General features: G+C 39.1%; 1 protein-coding gene across 1 annotated transcript in view; it reads left to right on the top strand.

Annotated features, from left to right (window-relative positions):
* Positions 1–23,703, top strand: part of LOC136884541 (probable 2-oxoadipate dehydrogenase complex component E1 homolog) — a 112,844-nt gene that overhangs the window by 1,487 nt on the left and 87,654 nt on the right. The window contains exons 2-5 of the mRNA XM_067156792.2: positions 4,340–4,460; positions 11,510–11,678; positions 16,147–16,366; positions 19,348–19,509. Coding sequence (XP_067012893.2) covers positions 4,340–4,460; positions 11,510–11,678; positions 16,147–16,366; positions 19,348–19,509 — 672 coding nt within the window. The remainder of the gene's footprint in view (positions 1–4,339; positions 4,461–11,509; positions 11,679–16,146; positions 16,367–19,347; positions 19,510–23,703) is intronic.

Raw genomic sequence — 23,703 nt, 5'->3', positions numbered from 1 at the left:
TAATTCATAAAAACTACGTTCCAGATTTTTTTTTTTTTTTTTTTTTTTTTTTTGCAACAGATAGCCTCCTCTTTTACCGAGAAAGATCTTTTGCGCCAACGTGCACCATATGAACCTGCGGAATGGCTTGCTGGCAAGATGTAGTGTTTACAGTGTGCTGTGTCTTCTGGTATGGGCTAGAGCAATTTGTTACTTTCATTGACCTGTCTCAGTCTCATCCTTGGCTTTGACAATATGAAAGTGACCGAGGTATGAGCGATGCTAGTAATACCATTCCTTACGCAGCCAGTCCCTGTTATGATTGGTGTGAAAATATCGCCCATAGGGTCGGTTGGTGCATGCATTTCAGTGGGCTTGGCAGACTGATATGCAATAGCAACTTCTGACTCGGTGAGGAAAGCAACGGGAAACTACCTCACTCCTCATTTCCCTAGTATGCCTCTTCAGTGACGCCTAGGCTGTCTATGATAGCCTTTGGTGGAACTGTAGAGGATCAGACCAGCCTTCGGGCTAAATACCCAACACATAACCTGCGGAAGTGTAAAGTGTTGAGGAACGTTAAGGACGACACAAACACACAGTCCCCAGGCCAGGGATATTAATAATTTACAATTAAAAATCCCTGACCAGGCCGGGAATCGAACCCAGGACAGGCGGACACGTTGCCCCCTACACCGCGGGGCCGGACAGACATTAAACATAATCGTAACTTCAATACCCTCGGCCGCATACGCGTTCTACCCAAACACTAAAAACATCTTAAAATTTTTCTTTCCATGTATCCGTTGTCAAGGAACGTGAGTCTACATCAAAAGAAACAAATCTCATGGCTTTTTTAAAAATTGCATGGCCTCAGTTACCGTGTGCAGACATTTCAATTTCAAGCCATCTGGCTGTCTGTTCGTCAATTTCGACGTTTTGTTTTACTCTAGGCCCACTAGATGGCAGACCGAGTAAACCGGATCTCTCTTGGGCGTCTGTGGCTGAGATTTAATGAATTTTGTCGGGTAAACACCAAATGTGTCACCAGAGATCTTTTACATGCCGACATCGTACGACATGGAGTATCGAATGGACTTTTTTCCGCCCTTCAAAAATCCGACTACCTCTGCCGGGTTTGAACCTGCTATCTTGGGATCCGGAAGCCGACACTCTACCACGGATCCACAGAGGCAGCTACATGGTGCTACAGTGCTACTGGATCTTGGCTTACCAAGTGACCGCTGCTCACACCGAAGGCCCTGTAGATTACGAGGTGACGCATGGTCAACGTAACAAATCTTATCGGTTATTATTATTGGCGTCTTAGACCGAGAACGCTATATCACCGTCAAGTATCTCCTCAATTGTTCCCACATAGGCTGAGTGAACCTCGAACAAACCCCTCAGATCAAGGTAAAAAAATCAAGAATCGAACCGAGGGCCTCCTGATAAGAGACAAGTTCACTATCCCTAGGCCGTGGGGTGGGCCCACCTTTATCAGTGTCACATTAATTCATGTCCGACTCGTTGGCTGAATTGTCAGCGTACTGGCCTTTGGTTCGGAGGGTCCCGGGTTCGATTCCCAGCCGGGTCGGGGATTTTAACCTTCATTGGTTAATTCCAATGGCTCGGGGGCTGCTTGTTTGTGCTGTCCCCAACATCCCTGCAACTCACACACCACACATAACACTAACTTCCACCACAACAATACACAGTTACCTACACATGACAGATGCCGCCCACCCTCATTGGAGGGTCTGCCTTACAAGGGGTGCACCCAGCTAGAAATAGTCACACGAGTTGGTCGTGCAGTTAGGGGCGCGCAGCTGTGAACTTGCATCCGGGAGATAGTGGGTTCGAACTCCACTGTTGGCAGTCTTGAAGGTGGTTTTCCGTGGTTTCCCATTTCAGACCAGGCTCTACCTTAGTTAAGGCCATGGCCGCTTCCTTCCCACTCCTAGGCTTTTCCTGTCTCCCATCATCGCCGTAAGACCTATCTGTGTCGGTGCAACGTAAAACAAATTGTTGATATAGATGTTTTATAATGTCCAATAATGGACCATTTTTATTGGTATTACAAGCAAATTGTTGTCATTTTCTTGTCTTGGCCTCTGTGCTCTGTCATACTCATATTTAGACCTTTCCTACCATTGTCATAATTAACTTCTGTCATCATAGCGTCCCTCTAATATCGAAATGAAGACACATTCTACGTGCTTGATCATGCAGTGAATGTGATAACGAGTAACTTTCCTCATCATAATCGAATAGATTTAGAACTTACAGACATGCGCGAAGAAACACAGCGGAATGTGCACTCTAGAACCACTCTAATGAGGAAGATGAGGGGACCAGAGTGGTTGTGGTGGTTATTGTCTTAAGAGGAAGTACAACTTGGCAAGCATCCTCTGACAACACTAATCAGAGAGAAAACCGTGATATGCGTGCCCTTGGGAGTACGGCTGATAGTTTTAGTGGAGTACATGAGCAGCCTTCAGGGAAAAAATGAAGAAAAATTGAAATATGGAAATAAATAAGAAGAAAGTTGACCTGGGAGTGGTGGCATGGAGTCTTTTGTGACCTGGTGCGAAAATTATTTTGTTAGATTGCACTTATTTTTAAACTTAAATAATAATGTTATTGTCTTTACGTCCCACTAACTACTTTTTTGGTTTTCAGAGATGCCGAGGTGCTGGATTTAGTCTTGCAGGAGTTCTTTTACGTGCCAGTAAATCTACCGACACAAGGCTGACATATTTGAGCACCTTCAAATACTACCGGACTGAGCTAGGATCGAACCTGCCAAGTTGGGGTCAGAAGGCCAGCGCCTCAACCGTCTGAGCCACTCAGCCTGGCTTTTTAAGCTTAGAGAATTTTGGCTGCTGCCACATACCTCTCTCTCCCCACATTTCTTGCCTTTAATCTGAGGTCAGGGGCATTGTAGTGAAGGGTGATGATTCTTAGAAAAAAGGATTACTGTCAAGCGGTGTAATAAAGTGACTCGTTAGACTCCGCGCTACCAGTCCTGTTCATCGGAAGTACAACAGGAACAGTGTTGAGTGTAACCAGTGAGTTACTTGTGTTAGGAATTCATTCAGTCAATCCCTTATCGCTGAATTGAGTTATGAAGTGTATGAGGCAAGGGTGTTATCTCTTCTACGTCTGTGGAAGAGGAAGAAGTTTTAGTGAGAGTGAGAATGAAATAGAAGTAGTAGACTAACAGTGGTACAGGACAGAGTGCTACTGAAGAAGGAGTAAACATTAATGATGATGATTTACCTTCCTCAGCAGTTTTCAACCATACCAGGAAAGGATGGTGTAACAAAATGGACAAACATTCCTCCTCCTAAAATCTGACGTATTTGAACCCACAACATTGTCACTCCTTTACCGGGAGTGAAACTCTTAGCAAGAAGTGCATCATCTCCTAAAGAAGCATGAAGCATTTTTTTTTCATGAATGATGATAGGTTGGAACTTACTGTAAACTGTACTAATCTGGAAAATGAAAAATTCAGAGGAAATCATATTTGCAAATGAATTACTTATCACGATATGAATTGTCATGAAGAGAATAATTATTTCCAGTAGCGTAATTATTTTGGAAGGACCCCTCCCCACCACCTAGGGAAATACTGCAGGAATAGCATTGCATAGTTAGCAGAATCTGAGACTGTCAGCTGACTCAAGATAAGGTGTTTAATAATGATTATTCTTGTGCATGGCAAGTTTTTATTTTTATAACATTCATATGCTGTGAATCTAATTATTATTTGTTATGTACATTTATTTTTGATAACATATCATGCTATTGAATTCATAAACCTAATACATCAATATATGATACATAAAAATGAGTAATTTTGTTATTAGAGCAAGTTCAATGATAGTGGTCAGAAAGTACCCCACACCACCACTCACGTTGCAGCAACGAGGTTAGTGAATTGTCAAACCTTCCTACGGACTATGCTTGTAGCGTGATGAGAATGTCATTATGGCCGCTGTGAACTATGCCCACAATTAGACTGGAATGATTTAAGTGGGGTGAGTGGTGTGTTATAAGCGAGTAAACACGGTACATTCAATTTGCAGTGGTTCCGGACTTGCAGAATGTATGTCCCATTACAATCTCATCTTAGTCAGTGGGGAAATTTTATTCATCATTAACTTATCACATCATCAGGGGCTGATAACCTCGATGTTTGGCCCTTTAAAGCAGCAATCATCATTATCATCATCACAATTACAGTATTACTAGTTACCAAATACATTTGTTGCAAAACTACAGATTTAGTGCAAATTAATGTGGTTTTTGAAACAATATTTATATATCTTGAACATTTTTTGTTTGTTGTTAGTCCCCCAGGAAGTGCTGGACTCAAGAAACTCTCAGAGTAACTTCTATCGCTTCGTAACAGCGTACCGCCAGCATGCTCACAAGAAAGCTAACACAAATCCTGTCTCCATCTCAGAAATAAGGTTTGTTCTGTGTCTTTACCTCAGAGATAACAATTCTATTGATTATCTTTTGTGTAATCTTATTCTGATAGAAAAGAACAAACTAACTAAATTTGTTACTTGTTTCTTCCTTTTCTTACTCACCCTTTGGGTTCCTTTTCTCCTTTTGTGTTTGTCCTGTATCAGCTGTATGTGTTCCTAGTCTCTGCGTACTGTATATTCTGAGTCATAATCTACATAAAAAATTAAAGCCATTGTAAAGAGTGCTGATGGCATGATACACTTACTAAAATTAAAGCAGTCTATTATCAGCACACATTAAAATAATTTAATCCATAACTGGTTTTCAGAATCTTAGTTCCATCACCTGTGGATCATTCATTCATTCATCATCATCAATGTCCCACTCCAGTCGCCCGGGTGTGGTTAACAAGACTCCTCCACTCCTTTCTGTCCTTCCACTGTTCCTGTTCCATTACTTCTGCCACATCCAATCCAGCTTCTCTAATGTCCTTCCAAATCTGATCCATCCACCTTCTTCTCAATCTTCCAACTGGTCTCTTTCCCTTAATTTCTCTTTCCAATTCCATTCTTGCTACCCACTCCTTTCCCTTTCTTTTTACATGTCCGAACCATCTCAGTCTTGCTTTCTGTATCTTCTGTACTAACGGTTCTATCTTTAGCTCTTCTCTGATTTTAATATTTTGAATTTTATCTCTTCTTGTTTTTGTAACCAATGTTCTTAAAAATTTCTGCTTGGATTTTACTCTCTTGTCTCTTATTAGTTACCAGCATTTCTAGTCCATATGTTACAAGTGGTATGAAATATTGTTTATATAATGTTAATTTTGTTCTCTTGGGTACTTTGTCATCCCATAAAAGCTCCCTGACTTGATGATAAAATGTTGTACCTTTACATTAATTTCAGGGTTGATTTCATTGCGTCCATTAATAATGCTACCCAGACATGTAAACTCTTGTACATTCTGTAACCGTTCTCCGTCTATGTTCACTTGGCTTCTCTTTTTATCTTTTCCACAGTGCATGACTACAGTTTTCTTTTTACTAATTACCATTCCAAACTTCTTCGATTTTCATTCCAAATGTCCAGTCTCCTTTGAATTTCCTTTTCTCCCTTTCCCCAAATCACCTCATCATCTGCAAATACTAAAGCATTCACTTCATCACTACTGATACTCTGTTTTACACGTTTTATGATTTCATCCATCAATATAAGAAACAGTAATGGCAACAGTGCAGTTCCTTGATTGAGACCTTTTTTGTATAAAAAGTTTCAGTCACAACTCCCCACTTGTACACTGCTTTTACTCGCATGATACAAAATTTTTATCTTTTTAATTAATGATTTTGGTATATTCCTTTTCATACATGTTTTCTCTTAACTGTATGATAAGCTTTTCCCAAATCCAAAAAGATGAAGATGATTTCCTTGTTCCTTTCCAGTTGTTTTTCCATTATTGTTCGCACTGTAAATATCAAGTCTATTGTTGATCTATTCGGTCTAAAGCCATATTGTTCTTCCTCCACCTGTGTTTCTATTATATCCCTCAGTCTTGAATTTTGAATTTTTTGAATTGTGAATTTTAATTTGTGCTGATATAAACAGTTTATTTATCTTTGCCTTTTTGCATCTTCAATTTTTTCTGGGATTATCTGACTGCCTGCTTATCCTACACTTCCTATATGAATACTTCTTATCCAATTTCTATCCTGGGTGCTTGTCCATTTGGAGATGTTCTAAGGAATAGTCGACACTACAAGATTCGACACAGGATGGCCTGCACTCACAAAAAACGAGGCTATATGGTCTACGAGGAAGGGTCTGGATTGGTGGAAAATGGATGAACCAGGTGAATTGATAATGTAACTGCTCTTGAGAGCTTAACATAAAACAATTAAAGAAAATAAATTTGAAACATGAAAATAAATTTAAAATCATTCAAGCAACAAAATTTAAAAATAAAGTTAGGATACATTACAACTACTGGTAGGATGTGGGAAGAGTAGGAACCCTAAGAGGTAGTGGAAAGTAGCCTTTTGTGGCTAAAAATTCAGAGCAATAATTTTCTAGGAGCTAATATTTTGCTTCAGTTAACATGTTCAAAACTCAAAAGGCAAACAAGACTCTAGTAGGAACATGATTGGGAAAAGGAGTTAAATATTAGTTGAACATACCTCAACACATGTGCAGCCACTAAAACAAATAATTTACAGTAAGTTACATGTGTTTGGCACCTGAATGAAAACATGTCAAAACCTATTTCAACGATTCATGTCTCGGTTACAGAGGGCTAGTCCTATTCTACACAATCCAAGAGTAAATTAAAATATACATAAACAAAGATGTGAAAGAATAGAAGAAGATTATGTCATAGACTAAAGCACTCCAGGAGATGATCATTAAAATAAATTGTATAAATGTGAAACAAAAACTAACAGATGGCAAACCTGATGGATAAATTAAAATTAATACAAATGAAAATGTTAAAAAAAAAATGTTGTCTCCAACAAAAATGTAAATGTTCTTAGCTGAGAAGCTAAGTTATTATGAAGTTAAAATTAGCAGTTAATGTAAGACCAGAGGGCAAACTCCTGCATATTTAAAGAAAAGTATTACATTTAAAATTTAAGTGGAGTTACAACCAAACATGAAAGAAATGAGAGTGCTTACCCTGGGAACATGGCACGAGCACGTCTTGGTTACATCACAATATTGTTAGCATATACAATATACAATATTGTAAGCATATACGAGCATGTCTACTCGCTAAGGTAGTCAGCCAGGAAAGACAACAGATGCTCTGCCTCCACCAAGGAGTGATAAAGTTTGAGAAACAGGAAATTGAGTAAGCACAAAAGGAGACCAATAAGAATGAAGAATTAACCCTCAGAACCTTACATTAACCAATAGGAAATATTTTTATTTCATCCAATTATATCTCTCTTCTTTCTTGCTGACGCTGTCAGTTGTACAAGTTCTGGAAAAGTGCAGGCTTAAGAAATAGGAAATAACGCTTCCTGTTACAAGATCAAATAATAAATTTTCTATACAATCAAATAAATGAGAGTTTCAATAAATTCCAACTGCTGTCTTCCCACTGGTACAGATATCATAGCGTTTAAACCGGAAAGCAAGAACAGAATGATCATTGACCCAACTGTGCGATTTGAATCGCATGCTGGTCAACTGGAAGAAATGGATTTAGAGAAGAAGAGTACTTATGACCTTACAGTCTCGTATTATAAAGGAAAATATGGACTGCAAAATATATCAGTCACAGGGTTAATGGCAGGAGCGGGGAATTCCTAAATTCTTATCCCAGTTTTGGACTTCATTCGGCATAGAAAACCATCTGCTGTCAAACATAGCGGTAGCTGCCGTCTGCGGTTCAATATTCATTTTCATTTTGAGAAACCATCTTTCATTGTGTGTTGCATACTCTTTGCTTCTTAGTTCCTGCTTTTAAGTTGTCACTACTGTCTGTGTTACTTAAACCAATCAATCAAAGCCCAGCTCACCCCTATAAAAACTGGTATCTTGGACCTTATGGATTTATCTGGATATTGTACTGTGTGGCGATAAGTGAGGTTCTCCTCCTAGGAAACTACAGATGGGCTGGAGCAGCATGTAAGGTAGGCAGCTATATTTTGATCTACTTGTGAACTTATTTGCATGTAGAAGCAATAAATTTCGTGGTTAGGCCCATATTGATGGATATGACTTACTTTGTACAAAACTTAAATTTATTCTTCAAACCAAACCCTATTGCGCAACAGCTCCAAAGGGCCATGGCCTACCAAGCGACCGCTGCTCAGCACGAAGGCCTGCAGATTACGAGGTGTCGTGGTCAGCATGAATTTATTTGCATGTTATTTGGCCGTTATTCTTGGCTTTCTAGACCGGGGCCGCCATCTCACCATCAGACAGCTCCGCAATTGTAATCATGTAGGCTTAGTGGACCTTGAACCAGCCCTCAGATGCAGGTAAAAATCCCTGACATGGCTGGAAATCGAACCTGGGCCCTCCGGGTAGGAAGCGGGCATGCTACCCCTAAACCACGGGGCCGGCAAGTTTATTCTCCACCTAATCAATACATAGTTTTACTCTCAAACAGTATACTAGTTAAGACCGTACATAGCGCTCATCCTCAGGTATTCATCATAAAAATTGGAATTAAAGGGACATAGTGTTGTCATAAACAAAAGGGGAGTTAAACCTCCTGAGTTAAGATTAAAAATACAAACACATAAAATACAATAATGTTATTTGCTTTACATCCCACTAACTACTTTTATGGTTTTCGGAGATGCCGATGTGCCAAAATTTTGTCCCACAGGAGTTATTTTTATGTACCAGTAAATCTACCGAAATGAGGCTGACTTATTTGAGTACCTTTAAATACCACCGGACTGAGCCAGAATTGACCCTGCCAAGTTGGGGTCAGAAGGCCAGGGCCTCAACCGTCTGAGCCACTCAGCCCAGCAGTCCAAACATTAGACACTTGATAATGGTCAGGTAGACTTGGGTAAAAAACGAGTAGATCACAAGATTAATGAAACATGAAAATGATTTCAGTGTAACTGCACTTGTGTTTAATAAGGGTGATGTAAAGTGCCATTGTCTATTGATAGTCTTTCACCATAGGTCATTCCAAAATATACATTACTTGAGAATGTCACTGTGTTGATGCAAATATAACTGGTTAATTGTTTGTTTTGCAATTTGCTTCACGTCGCACCAACACAGATAGGTCTTATGGCAACGATGGGACAGGAAAGGGCTAGGAATGGGAGAGAAGCAACCGTGGCCTTAATTAAGGTACAGCCCCAGCATTTGCCTGGTGTGAAAATGGGAAACCACAGAAAACCATCTTCAGGGCTGCCGGCAGTGGGATTCGAACCCACCATCTCCCGAATACTGGATACTGGCCGGGCTTAAGCGAGCTCAGTCTGGATAATTGTTAGTGTGCATGCCAACAGCCATATCATGGAAGAAACAATCTTCTTTGGTTACAATAAGTGAAGGATATCCTGGTGTAATTAAAGCAAGTCTATCTGTCCGTGAGGGGGGTAATGGGAAAATGTCTAAAAGAGAAAGAAAATTACTTGACCGAATTGAAACAAAATCATCAGAATGTGACTGATAAAAAAGACAAAGCTTCAATGTTAAAGTGGTGCACCCAGCACCATGCACGGCATTTTACTTGGTGCACCATTCCACAACGGTGGTTTTCGACAGACATGCTGCCCCATACACAGTCTTCATTCTCCAATGGATGTCCACCGGTGACAGAATAACAGCAGGTTGGTCCTGTTTGGACGCATTTGGTAATAACGTCGCCATAGTTAACTCGGCCGCATGTAACGCACGCACCTCAACACGACATGACTGCCACACCTGTCCGTGCTTATATACCCGCATCGGAGTCACGCTACATTGCATGTCCACTGTAGCAATGCCCTCAAACAGAAACATTTTTATTATGCCTTATACTCAAGATTTAACAGAAAGTTGGAGACCAGGGAAAACACAAAAGTATAAGAACACTCTCCAAATATTTGAGTCGTATAGTTCCAAAACCTGCCTAATCCATTTTTTTAATTTTTATAGGAAAGAGCAAAAACTGTTTCAACATGATATGTTGAGGTATACCTGACATATGTTACATGTTTAAAACCATCTTGAATTGTAGAAATTAATTGTATGTTGAAAAGTTATTCACATAAGTGTGTATTATTTATATTTAAGTTTTGATGAAGGATAAGGCAGCTTTTGGAAATGCACATGGCTGTAGGCAGGTTTTGGAACAATGTCCACTGGATAAGGCAGTTTATGGAACAATCCCTTGAAATATGCAAAAGGTAGTTTTGGGAATAACAATGATGCATGCAGGCTTTAGAATGAAAGAATCATGGTTGCGTCGTAACCTTTAATGATAATGTATTCTTTTGTGTATTGATAAAGGGTTAGACAATACAAAACCGTATGAAAAAGGGGTTTGATGTCATCATTGGTCAAAAGATTTTAAACTCTTAATTCATTCTCCTAAGAATCATCTTCATGTTCGCACACTTCTTCGTCTTCAACATTTTCACACCCTCTGTCCAGAATGAGAACACAGATAGCCAGATCTAGATTATCTCGCCAGTTTTCTGCAAAATGACTCGATAGGAGCTCATTCACATTGTTTAGCTTCGCAGGTTTTTTTTATTTAGTCCACTCTTCTTCAATTATTTTTCTTTTACGACCTCTTTCTTGAGGACGAACAAAACTATTATTATCCATTTCGGATTAAGAGGTTATATTCTTCTTTGTACCTATCAGAACCGGGGCTCTATAATCACAACCTCATGCAACAACGATGCAACAAAACAACACTCTATTATCAGCCTCAGCTACTCTGTTTACAAATTAATAAGCGGTGTAAACAACCTGAAAAACGAAAACATGCCAGCCAAATCTGTTATTGTGGCAAATTAGTCACGATTGATACAGTATAAAGTTAATAAATACATTACATGGAATAGACACGTTTTGGAATTACAACTTCCTTCACCATATTTATGCACCGCAGCATATGGCAGTTTTTGGAATGGAGTGGAGAAGGCGTGTTTTGGAACAAATTAGTTGAGGATTAGACTCTTTTTGGAATAAACTCAATATTCTGTCAGTGTTTTTGCCTGAGATAAGATTTTTTTGGGAACAAACCAAGAGTTGATATCTGTAGAGCTTCCGCCATTTTATAATTTGGTGTCAATATCTCTTTTTATTATTATGGAGGAGAAGGCAGGTTTTGGAACTATACGACTCATTTATACACTGCCATCTTCAAATAAATTGACTCTATCCCATGTCTTCCCTATCCATTTCTTCTCAGCACCCGACGGACTCATTTCTTCTTCCCAGCTTCATCACGAGGGCAAGCTTCAACATTCTTGATAGTTCTTTAGTTTTGATGTGGAAAGTGTAGGATAACCAGATAAGCATAAGACAAGGAAAGAGACAAGATGATTAGAGAAGATTCTCATATCAATGTAATATGTTACAGTTATGTGCCTGAGCTAGACTACAGACGCTATGGGCTGAAGGAAACTGACAGAGTTAGGTTCAGAGGTATATTATCAGGACTGGGTGAAGAAGGAACTGTTGCAGAAGCTGCAGACTTCCTCAATAATGCTTATGGAAACACCTTGAGTGCAGAATTCTTACACCTTGAGGTAAGTTTGAGAATTAGGTGTGCTTAACTTGTCAGAAGCTTGCTCAATTAAATGTTATATACTCAGAGGCAGAGAGAAAGGTAATGAAGATGATAAGAGGAAAGAAAATGAGAACCGAGCTCGATAGCTGCAGTAGCTTAAGTGCGGCCAGTATCCAGTATTCGGGAGATAGTAGGTTCGAACCCCACTGTCGGCAGCCCTGAAAATGGTTTTCCGTGGTTTCCCATTTTCACACCAGGCAAATGCTGGGGCTGTACCTTAATTAAGGCCACGGCCGCTTCCTTCCAACTCCTAGCCCTTCCCTGTCCCATCGTCGCCATAAGACCTATCTGTGTCGGTGCGACGTAAAGCAAGTAGCAAAAAAAAGAAAAAAGAAAATGAGACAGTGATCTCAACATGGTGATGAACACTGAGTTCTTATTTTGAAAGGGAGCAGGGGGTTGTCCAAGATCATTTGTCACTGAGTTGATATTTTGCAGAAATTTTGTGGATTCAGAATATAAACATTTAACCCTCCAAGTGCCAAGTGTTTTCCTCTAAAATGCCAGGTCATTTACTAAAGCATTGCACAAAGATTTTTAAAAATGTTAATTCACTCTTAGAAAGACAAATGCTTGATATGCAGTGCACCATTTTACAAAGAAAATTATATTTTACATGCTTAGGTGCCTCTGTGGCTCAGGAACTTCTCACCGCTGGGTTCCGTGGTTCAAATCCTGGTCACTCCATGTGATTACAAAGCGGAGGTAAAACAGGTTTTTCTCTGGGTACTCTGGTTTTCCTTGCCACTTTTCATTCCAGCAACACTCTCAAATATTAGTTTATTTCATCTGCCTGGCCTGAGTGCTCAGACAGTTGAGACACTGGCCTTTTGACCCCAACTTAACAGGTTCGATCCTGGCTCAGTCCTGTGGTATTTGAAAGCGAGCCAGAGAATGAAGGAGTATTGGCGTAAAAAATAAGAACATTAACAATCAAGGAAGTTGTGTAATTGTAACCCATAGGAGGTTGAAACAACCCTAAAAGAAATAATAATAATATTGGTTTTTATGTCCCACTAACTACTTTTACGGTTTTTTGAGATCTTGAGGTGCCGGAATTTAGCCTGTCAGGAGTTCTTTTACATGCCAGCCAGTAAATCTACTGACATCAGGCTGACATGTCTGACCACCTTCTTGTTCTCCTGGGTTCCTCTACGAACAGATCCATCACCTCCGCAATTTTCCTCCTGAACACTGTTCTGTTTGTGATATCTCTTTCTTCAGTGCCACACTTTTAAGATCCTGATGAACTTCTTTCAGCCATGGTACTTGGTTCTTTCTCCTTTCCTGGAAGATGAGGATCTTATTTGCTAGGCATTCCGGTCCCATTCTTCTCAGGTGTCTACAGAAAGTCAGTCGCCTTTTTCTTATCGAGATTGAAAAGTTTTCGCATTTTTCATACAGCTCTTGATTTGATCTCGAACGGAAGGTAAACGCGTTTCCTGTTTCTTTCTTGCGTCCCAGAATTTTCTTCAGAGATGTATGCACTTTATTTTCTATTTTAGTAATACCCTTTCTGGCAATTGCCTCTGCTGCATAGAGGCATTCAGGTTTCACCACGGTATTACAGTGTCCGAGTTTGGCTTGATAGCAGAGGAATTTGGACTTATAAGTTTCCTGGCATAGTATGAATGCCATCTTCATCTTCTTTGCTCTTTCTTCAATCGCTGGCTTCTTGTTGTTGTTGTTCGGAGTCAGAATCTCCCCATGACATTTGAATTTCTTGACACTCTTTATGTCACCATACTTGATATTCATTATCCATGTTGGTTCTTTGGGATCTATGTTCATGTACTTAGTTTTCTCAAAAGATATCTGCAGTCCTGCCTTTTCTGCTGTTTCTTGAAAAACCTCTATCTACAGTCTCTAGATTTTCAGCAAAGAACACTAAGTCATCTGCAAATGCAAGACATTCAAATTTAAGCCCAGCTTTTTCGTGTCCTATCTTGATTCTATTCGAGATATTCTGCTGATTCATTTCTTTTTGCCATTCCCTTATCACCTCCAAGACGCAGCTTGGAGGGCAGAAGAACCAGAGCAATGCCCTGTCCAGGAGTAATATATAATAATTATTAATTATATATTATTATTATTATTATTATTATTATTATTATTATTATTATTATTATTATTATTATTATTATTATTATTATTATTATTATTATTATTATTATTTCACCTGTCAGTCATTAATCATTGCCCCAGAGGAGTGCGACAGGCTTCGGCAGCTGGCACAATTCCTATCCTCGCCACGAGGTGGGGCTTCATTCATTCCATTCCTAACCCGATTGAATGACTGGAAACAGGCTGTGGATTTTTATTTTCATGTAAGTACTAGATTATTCGCTTACACATTCTGTGAGTATCAGACCATCAAAATTTTGAAAAATAATTGCATTTTTGTTATGCAGATTTTCATGTTTTCCACTAGTAAAATAATCACTTATTCTAAAAAGTTACTGCATACACATACACAGAATTTCCTTTAGGTTTCAAAAAATACATAGTTCACTCAGTGTAAATACAGGAAGAAAAGCATAAGAGAACTCAAATACTGAGCTCTGCCTCTCTGCCTCAAAACCTGAAGAGAATAGGCATTAAGGACCTCATGTGCTGGACATGGGACAATGTAAATAAACACCTCTTGAGGAAATCCTGGAAGGAATTATATGAGTCTCACCAACAGAAAAACAACTCATGACTGATATTTGCAGTACTTTGTGTACCTGTGTAACCAAACACAGTGAAGTACCCAGTGATGTAGATAATTTTTCTGTTTAGTTTGAGAGGAGGATCAGTTGTTTTAAAGTTCCAAATTTTGTTATCAGGCTGAAATGTCAAACTGCAATCACTACAACTCATCGTCATCGGCTCTTTTCGTTTACATAAAATCAGCTTCATGGTCCGTATTTGCACTTTAACAGATTTACAACTAAGTATTTTTATTTTCCACCTTGTCATGTTAATTTTAAGGACACTTCCTCTCAAGCATTGATACTTTGTCAATATATGAATTTTTCATCTAAACAGTGTTATGTGGCTGAAGATGTTAATAATATACGAAACATGTACCACTTTTAACCAATAAGTTGCCTTAAGCAATTAATGTATCGACAAGGTGGAAAATAAAAATACTTAGTTGTGAAGGCTTTTTTCGTTTTGAATAATTAACTTCTTCCTGTAATTCACTTCTGTGGATGTACTTTTGATGACTGAAGAGACCAATTCTAGCATGGAATAAGTGTCCACACATATTGAACAGAATTGTTGGAGGATGGCGTGGTTGTGCTGCATGGAGTTTTCATGCTTCTCTCCTGGCCTCTTCACATCTGCGTCATTACCCTTCAAACACATTGATAGCAGCAGGGAGGTTCTGGTGCCAAATTGTACGGTCTTGAGCAACACCTCTTGTTCTGGCACCAGACCTCGTGGAGCCCCCATGAGGCACTACAAGGGCCAAATTAAGCACACTATAAAGATGAGAGGTCTCAATCCACAAAACCTGGGACATGCTTGCTCAAGACCATAGCCACTATAACTAACATTAAATTAAACCTCAACGTATGAAGCCATTCTGTTCACAATTATTTCTAAAACTCATAAATATTACACAAGGGTGCTGCAGAAATGAAAAGTGACTGTGTTTGTTATTAGTACAACTTCAGTCCAAAATAATCTATATAAAATGACAATTAATAATATTATTATTTCATATCAGAGGGTTGATACAATATGAACAGTACAGATGATGATGATGATTAGGTGCCATCAAGTCGAAATCCAATCATCGCGAGTGCATGGATAGACTGCCTCCACGTGTTTTGTCTTCAACTATATACTTCAAATCAGTGACAAGTTCATGTTGGATGTGATGGAGTCTCCGAGACCCCTCCACTTTCCAAAGCATAATAGTCTTTTCCAAGTAGTCAGGTTGTCTCAGACACATTACTTTACACAAAATACACTGCACTTAACAGGTATAATTTGTTCGGTCACGCTGAGTCGACCCAATAATCAGCGACAGTAATTCCCTCTTGGTCACTTGAAGGAGGTTTTGAAGTGCACTTTGGACAGGGCATAGTTGACAGTTGTACATGTATGAGGTAGATTGTTTTTCCCCACAATCACGAAGTTTTGCCTGTTTTCCTAAGTACCCCCACTTCTTGAGCTTGAGATCTCTACTGGTGAATAGGGCCCACATAGTGTTGAATAAATTTTTGGCTTGCCCAGGAAATAATCTAGAACAATAAGCACATAGATACTGTATGCAGCAATGATGTGTTTTAGAAGTAATTTCTGATAATCCAAAAGTTTGACCATCTGAACAGCCCCCAGTCCCAATTAATTAGAATTATCAGGACTTTGTTGTAATGATGGGAATGATAACTTCTTATTGTCATTATTAATATTATTATCATGTTTTCTAGGAAGAAGAGGAGAAGGACTGGTTTGCCCAGAGAATGGAGGAGTTGACCAGAACGGAGCTGGACGATGAGACAAGGAGGCAGCTTGCTGGAGACATGCTCAAGTCTCAGGCGTTTGACAAGTTCCTGGCCACCAAGTTCGTGACGGTGAAGAGGTACGGAGGAGAGGGAGCTGAAAGCAAGATGGGTTTCTACACGGAGCTCTTCAAACTCTGTGCAAAAGGTACAGTAACTTTACAGCCTTGCTATTAGTCTAGGTGGTTAAGAAAGGGTCAACACATTGTAAAACATATTAATGTGTCATTGACAAGAAGAAAATAATACCAATCTAGTTGGTCCGTTATTGGACATTATAGATTTTCCAGCTAACTCATTCCTGGTTGCCAGCATTTTGCCCCAGTGTGCCAATCATCAGTTGGTAAATGGCAACCCACCAAGACGCATGGCTAGTGCATACCGTGGAGGTCTCTGCGTAGGATATTTGGAGCCACCAGCAGTGCCAATGCACTATGAGAGACTTTGTGTCATTTTCATGGCTGCCTGGCCATTAGATGATAAAGATGTTGATTCTCATAGGGAACCTGAAATATTTGCTCCAAATGAGTAAATTTATAATACCAATATAGTTGGTCTGTTATTGGACATTATATAAATTTTCCAGCTAACTCATTCCTGGTTGCCAGCGTTTCGCCCCAGTGTGCCAAGTTGGGCTCATCAGTTGGTAAATGGCAACCCACCAAGACACATGGCTAGTGCATACCGTGGAGGCCACTGCGTAGGCTACTTGGAGCCACTGGCAGTGCCAATGCACTATGAGAGACTTTGTCTCATTTTTAAAAATTGATGCCTGCCTGGCCATCAGATGATAAAGGTGTTGATTCCCACAGGGAATCTGAAATATTTGTTCCAAATGAGTAAAATAAGAAAGGGACAAGATATGACAATGAATTCCTTTTAGATAGTCTCTTGGTTAAAATTAAATCACCTAAGGGCTATAGACACTGTTTAAGGCATGACATGCTTCCTCTTCCTTCGAAGGCTTACCTGCGAAAATTAGTTAAAGATTTTAAGTGCCCTTATGGGGTGAACACCCATGCCATTAGTGGTATTGAGAACTATTTCTGCGATGAAAAGAGTGAAATCAATCGCATGGGAATTCTCATATTTGTCAAAGTAAAACTAAGAGAAGAGGTTCAGTTCAATACCAACACATTAAAAGTTGATGGATTCGTAAATTTAGGAGAACACACCCAACAACACAGGAAAAATACACTCTCAAACCATGCATCAGTGTTCATATTTGTGTTCCTACTGCATAATTGGGTTCAACGGGTTGCTATGTATGCAAGCTGAAATTCCACACCTGGTGATATTTTATCACAAATTTTAATCCAGATGGTCTTACAACTAGAGAAAATTGGCGCCAGAATTATTGGTTTCACCTCAGACGGAAGTTGTAACAATGTTGTAACAAGACCTTAATTAAGGCCTAGCCCATCATCACCATATGACCTATCTGTGTCGGTATGACGTAAAGCAACTTGTAAAAATAATATTCGTCCCTGATTTGTCTATGACTTTGCTGTTTATTTTGCATGCACACATGACGGAACAAGAAACATCTTAATTGGTGCTCAGAAGGCTAGCACACAGTGAGTCATCTAGTGATGAACGAGATTATCACTTACTATAGACCAACAGTAAAGCATTCTTAAATTTAAACCTTCATTATTGTAGAAGTCTTCCTCGTGAACAGACGAGATGATACATTCTGTTCTTGTGTGTTTCCCATGATTTATGAGTTGGAGACAATGAGGTGTAACATGGAAACAAAGCATTTCCGGACCCATGTTCATATAACATAATTTATTCGTCTACATGTGAGGAATGTGCCCTGCAATTTGTGCCGTACATTTTTGTTACACCCTGTTTATGTGTGGGACTAGTTTCAACCTGAGTTGGGGTCATCATCAGCCTTATAAGTTAACCTAAAAATCAAATTGGTATTGTACAGAATAAGATGTTGTATTGACATCCTCATGTTTAGTGTTGGCCAATTTTGAACATTCTAGCATATCTGAAATATAGTAATACAAAACACAATGGTGAACTATCAGTTATATTTGGCTATGAAACATGGAGTGGAAATACACATTGGTAATATGTACAATTAAGGATGCTATTTGAGAGTTAGATATAGTTAAATACTGTTACAGTGGTGGTGGTGATTATTGTTTTAAAGGAAGTACAACTAGGCAACATTGTTTGTGGGTCCCTTTAACATATCATAAGCCATGATTTGGTTGTGAAATATGAAAATATAATACATTTGACTGCTAGAGATTGTAATTTGAATTTTGACTACATATTATCACAACTGGCACATTGTTTATGAGTCGCTCCAACTGTTAGATACTCGATTGGTTAAATTTGAAAGATACAAATTTCATTATGGTCCATATTAAACTGAGATCACAATTAAAATTAATAAAATTATGTAATGGTTCCACCTTTTCAATACATGTAAACTTAGTAATGTAAGGTTACATCACTTATCTTATAAATTATATTATAAATTATATTATAAATTAAGTTCACATGAGGTAAGATTGGAGTTAAATTGTACAAATCACCATGGAAAAGGAGACATCATGTTAATAGTACATTCAAGGAAGCACAAATCTTATTATGTACTATAGTGATTTGGTTTCTAGGTTAACTTACAAGGCTGATGGTGACCCCAACTCGGGTCAAAACTAATCCCATATCTATGTATATATCCGTGTAAATAATACAGTGATTTAGTAAACAAATTTGTATTGATTAGGTGGATCTAACTCCATACCACAGTTGTCTATCATCTATATGGTACATGAAACTTATCTACCTTGAGAAAAAATGAGTTAATCAATTAGTTGAATGTAGAACAGTTCTTTGGCACTGACACTGAGTTACATAATGGCTAACTGTAAGTGGAATTGCAGCAAATTTGTTTGAAGAACTGAAGTTTGGAATCAATTTTAAAATGCCGAGGAGTATGGGACACTGAAAGTGTCAGCCAAGAATGGATGGTATATGCACTGGCACCAATGACTTAAATTCTCAGATTGCATACACATATTTTTGACCAGATATAAAACTGACTTGAAGATCCTGACACTGCTTTATTTAACTGCTTGCTAATGGGTATCTTCCATCCCACAGACGGCGTACAGCAGGTGGTTGTTTGCATGCCTCACCGTGGACGACTCAACTTTCTCACAGGACTCCTACACTTCCCTCCAGCCATGATCTTCAGGAAGTTAAAGGGTCTGCCAGAGTTTCCTGATGGTGTCAAGGCTACAGGAGATGTCGTCAGTCATTACAGTAAGTGGATGTAAATCAAATCTCCTTAAATTTCTTGTTTCCTGCTGACCAAAGACAAATTCCTTTACAGCTTCTTTGTTTGGTTTGTGTGTCATATGAGCCGCTCATCACAGGTGTTCTTTTATTTAGAATGAATTGTGTTGAACAGAAGCAGGTGTAAAGTTAAAAAGGACCCCTTCTCTTTGGCATTTAACAGTACGGCCAAAGAATCAATTTAGTCCAAGTTACTAACTTATTAGGACTGCGAGTCCTTCATTTTTGCACCACCGGGTGAGTTGGCCGTGCGGTTAGGGGCGCGCAGCTATGAGCTCGCATCCGGGAGATAGTGGGTTCGAATCCCACTGTCGGCAGCCCTGAAGATGGTTTTCCGTGGTTTCCCATTTTCACACCAGGCAAATGCTGGGGCTGTACCTTAATTAAGGCCACGGCCGCTTCCTTCCCATTCCTAGGCCTTTCCTGTCCCATCGTCGCCATAAGACCTATCTGTGTCGGAGCGACGTAAAGCAAAATAGCATTTTTGCACCTGCACTTGACATGCTCATTTTGACGTAAATTAATTAATTTCACACTACATGACTTTCTGTCCCGATTACAGTTGCAACTTCATATAAACTACAATTAACATGGCCGTACTTATATATAAAAATTATGTTCTAATTTTATCTCATCTAATCGCCTAAAATATAAAATAATTTACATATCTAAAAACTAAAGAGCCTTATGTTAATATCGTGAAAATAACACTCGACAAGTAGAGGGACAAAAGAAATGAAGCAGTTCACGTACAAGCATACACCTTACAATACACACTTCTTTTTTTTTTTTGCTAGGGGCTTTACGTCGCTCCGACACAGATAGGTCTTATGGCGACGATGGGATAGGAAAGGCCTAGGAGTTGGAAGGAAGTGGCCGTGGCCTTAATTAAGGTACAGCCCCAGCATTTGCCTGGTGTGAAAATGGGAAACCACGGAAAACCATCTTCAGGGCTGCCGATAGTGGGATTCGAACCTACTATCTCCCGGATGCAAGCTCACAGCCGCGCGCCTCAACGCGCACGGCCAACTCGCCCGGTATATACACACTTCTTACGGCTGAAATGTGTGACATGATATTACCTACCAACAGTGATGTGAAGTAGTGATGGATGGCCATGATGGAGAGACATATTTATGTTAATTTGATTTTGCCAAATGGGAATTTTATACCATTTTTTTATGTCTTGAATCACTTGCTTGTTCCTTTCCATTACTTACAAAGGAAGAACACGTACCAGGGAATCGCCAATCTTACGTAAATTATGCACACACATTAAATGAGCCAACAATAAAACATTGGCCAGAATACTCCTTTCGGAAATTAACTTCTGCAACCTACAGAAAGTTTGTATGTTTGAATTAGTGCACTTGGCTATGCAGGCTGCTACTCCATACCCAACCCGCAACTTGCACTGTCCAACAGCTGATTTGAGGGCATGCTGACATACACTTATAGTCGTATGGGACAATGGATAATGGTAATCAAATTAGGCAAAGTTATTTTTGCGCTGGAAAAAAAGCATGGAACATGTGATATTAAGCCCTTATCCTTGCTTCGTTAGGTGAGGTTGGTGTAGAACCACTGTGTGCTTTCAACATTTTTCCCAAGAGCATCAATGTTGCAAAAACCTGTAAGGAGTAACTTGCTTTCATGTGTAACGTCCCTTGTTATACTGATTAACCTTTATTTTCACTGTAACAACCGTGTTCTATTGCCTTTATTGACCCACAATCAATGCAGGAATTAAATTATTTCTCTTAATGCTGCTACATCATTTTTACGGTGTGCTACGCAATTACTAACAGAATAGAAAAGAAAATCAGTGACACAGTCCCTCGACAAGTGAACCAGCAATAATAAGATATCTATTAGGTTCAACCTTTTCAATACTAATTAGGTACGTGTTTATATTACAAATACCTTTTATTCAACTTTGGGACCAGTTTTGACATATATAATGTCATCATCAGCCATAAAATGAATCACAAATATATAAGCAAAGACATAATCTGTAAATGACTATTCACACCATGTGTCATAACAGAAGAGTAACGGCTTAATAATTAAATCTGGTGCAGTAATACATTGAAGTAAACATGAAGTCTCTCATTATTCAAAGAATAAAAGAAGGTTCTTCAATATATAGTCTTTGTGCATCCGTTCAATAGAAGGATCCGATAGGCTTCCAAAGTAAAGAGTCATTTAAAACACTCACACGTGATATGCGTCAACCAGAGCGTCGAGAACTTATTTGAGTCACTAGTAATTTATACCTGATAAAATTTTAATTCTGATGAATATGAAATCAGTCAGTGGTAAAAGACGTTAGTCTTGTGAGAAGGAGATATAAAATGTGGTAGGTCTGGAGGGGAGGAAAATGGGGGGGGAAAAAGAAATCTTGTTAGGGGATTAGTACTGTACCAGGAAATGATTATGGGGCCAGAGCATGGGAAGGATCACAGGTAGTGTGCGGTTACTTATTGGAGGAGGTACAGAGAAGGATATTTTTGCAGGGTGAATAATAAATGGTAAAATATTTTGACAATATTTATTGAAATTTTCATGTAAATCACCCTGCAGTTGAATTGTCAAAATTAAATTTTCAGTCAACCTTTTCAAAATGCACAAATGAAATATTGGCGCTGTTATATTCTGAGACATCCACTTGATGTTAAAAATGTCCAAAAGGAATACCAATTTTCTGAGATCATAAACACCCTACAGTTCATCTAAGATCTCTTATATAGCTTTAAATTTCAAAATAACACTTTGCACATAGTACTTCATTTAATCAAATTTCTAGGTTGCGTAAAAACCAAGTCCATCACTGTGATGCAAACCTACAATTTTTCTAAGATTTTAAACATAATATTAACACACACTTCCATTAACGATCTGATAGTTCAAATAAAAGTATTCACTCACTTGCTGTATACTCCTGCCAAAACCAAACCAAACCCCATGGCACTACAGCCCTTGAAGGGCCTTGGTCTACCAAGCAACCGCTGCTCAGCCCGAAGGCCTGCAGATTACGAGGTGGCGTGTGGTCAGCACGACGGATCCTCTCGGCCGATATTCTTGGCTTTCTAGACCGGGGCCGGTATCTCACCGTCAGATAGCTCCTCAATTCTAATCACGTAAGCTGAATGGACCTCGAACCAACCCTCAGGTCCAGGTAAAAATCCCTGGCCTGGCCGGGATTCGAACCCGGGGCCTCTGGGTAAGAGGCAGGCACGCTACCCCTACACCACGGGGCCGGCTGTATACTCCTACAGTTCATCTAAATTGATTTTATAATAAAATAAAATAGTGCACTTGCTTTATGGCAAACCCTCTGTAGTTCATCTAAGTGAAATGACTTTAATTTATAAAAGATTTTAAAGAGAAATCTACAGTTCAAAAATAAGACATGAAGTCTTCTTGAATTATTAGGAATGGTAGGATTAAAATTCACACGAAGCACTTTTCTCTTGACAAATGTAGCACTATAAGTGATTGAGTGCTTTGTTAAAAGTCAGATAGTGTCTAAGTGGAATTACTCATTCAAAAAATACATGAAAAACACTTATATCACCTGCAATCTGTTTATAAGGATTGATGAAGTACTGTCCTGCGGCTTGGTGACTGGAACATTCTGCAGCGTGCAGCCAAGACTCTAACTCAGCACCAGCAGCGTGACGCATCCATTCAATGAAGACACCACGTTATTATCCCTCGTCGAAATCACGATCAATCCCTTGCTTGAGATGACGATTGAAGAAACCACGTTTAATCCCACGCTGGAAATGACATTCTACGCAGTGTAATATCACGACACTTCGCCAAGATTTCCGATGTTCTTTTTAAAGAACATGTTGAAACGCGGAAAGTTCAATTGGCACAATATAATGGGCTGTAGAACTCGTAATTATTATTAAGATTGGTATTTTACACTGACACAAGTCTTAATGCACTGTTCGTATTCTCACTTCTGTTTTACGATGTTAAATACATGACTCAGAATATCACAGTCTATGCTACAGTATGATCTATAAGTCAAGTTAATGCAGTAGTGACCTACAGTCAGTTTCAAAATGGAAAACACAGTCTTTCACTCACAGTTTATAGAATAAGAATTGAACACTGTCACTGTACATAACAGTCACTGATTATGTCTTA

This window comes from Anabrus simplex, chromosome 12, assembly GCF_040414725.1.
Source record: "Anabrus simplex isolate iqAnaSimp1 chromosome 12, ASM4041472v1, whole genome shotgun sequence".
Classification (NCBI taxonomy): Eukaryota; Metazoa; Arthropoda; class Insecta; order Orthoptera; family Tettigoniidae; genus Anabrus; species Anabrus simplex.
This window is presented reverse-complemented; position numbering and strand designations above follow the sequence as displayed.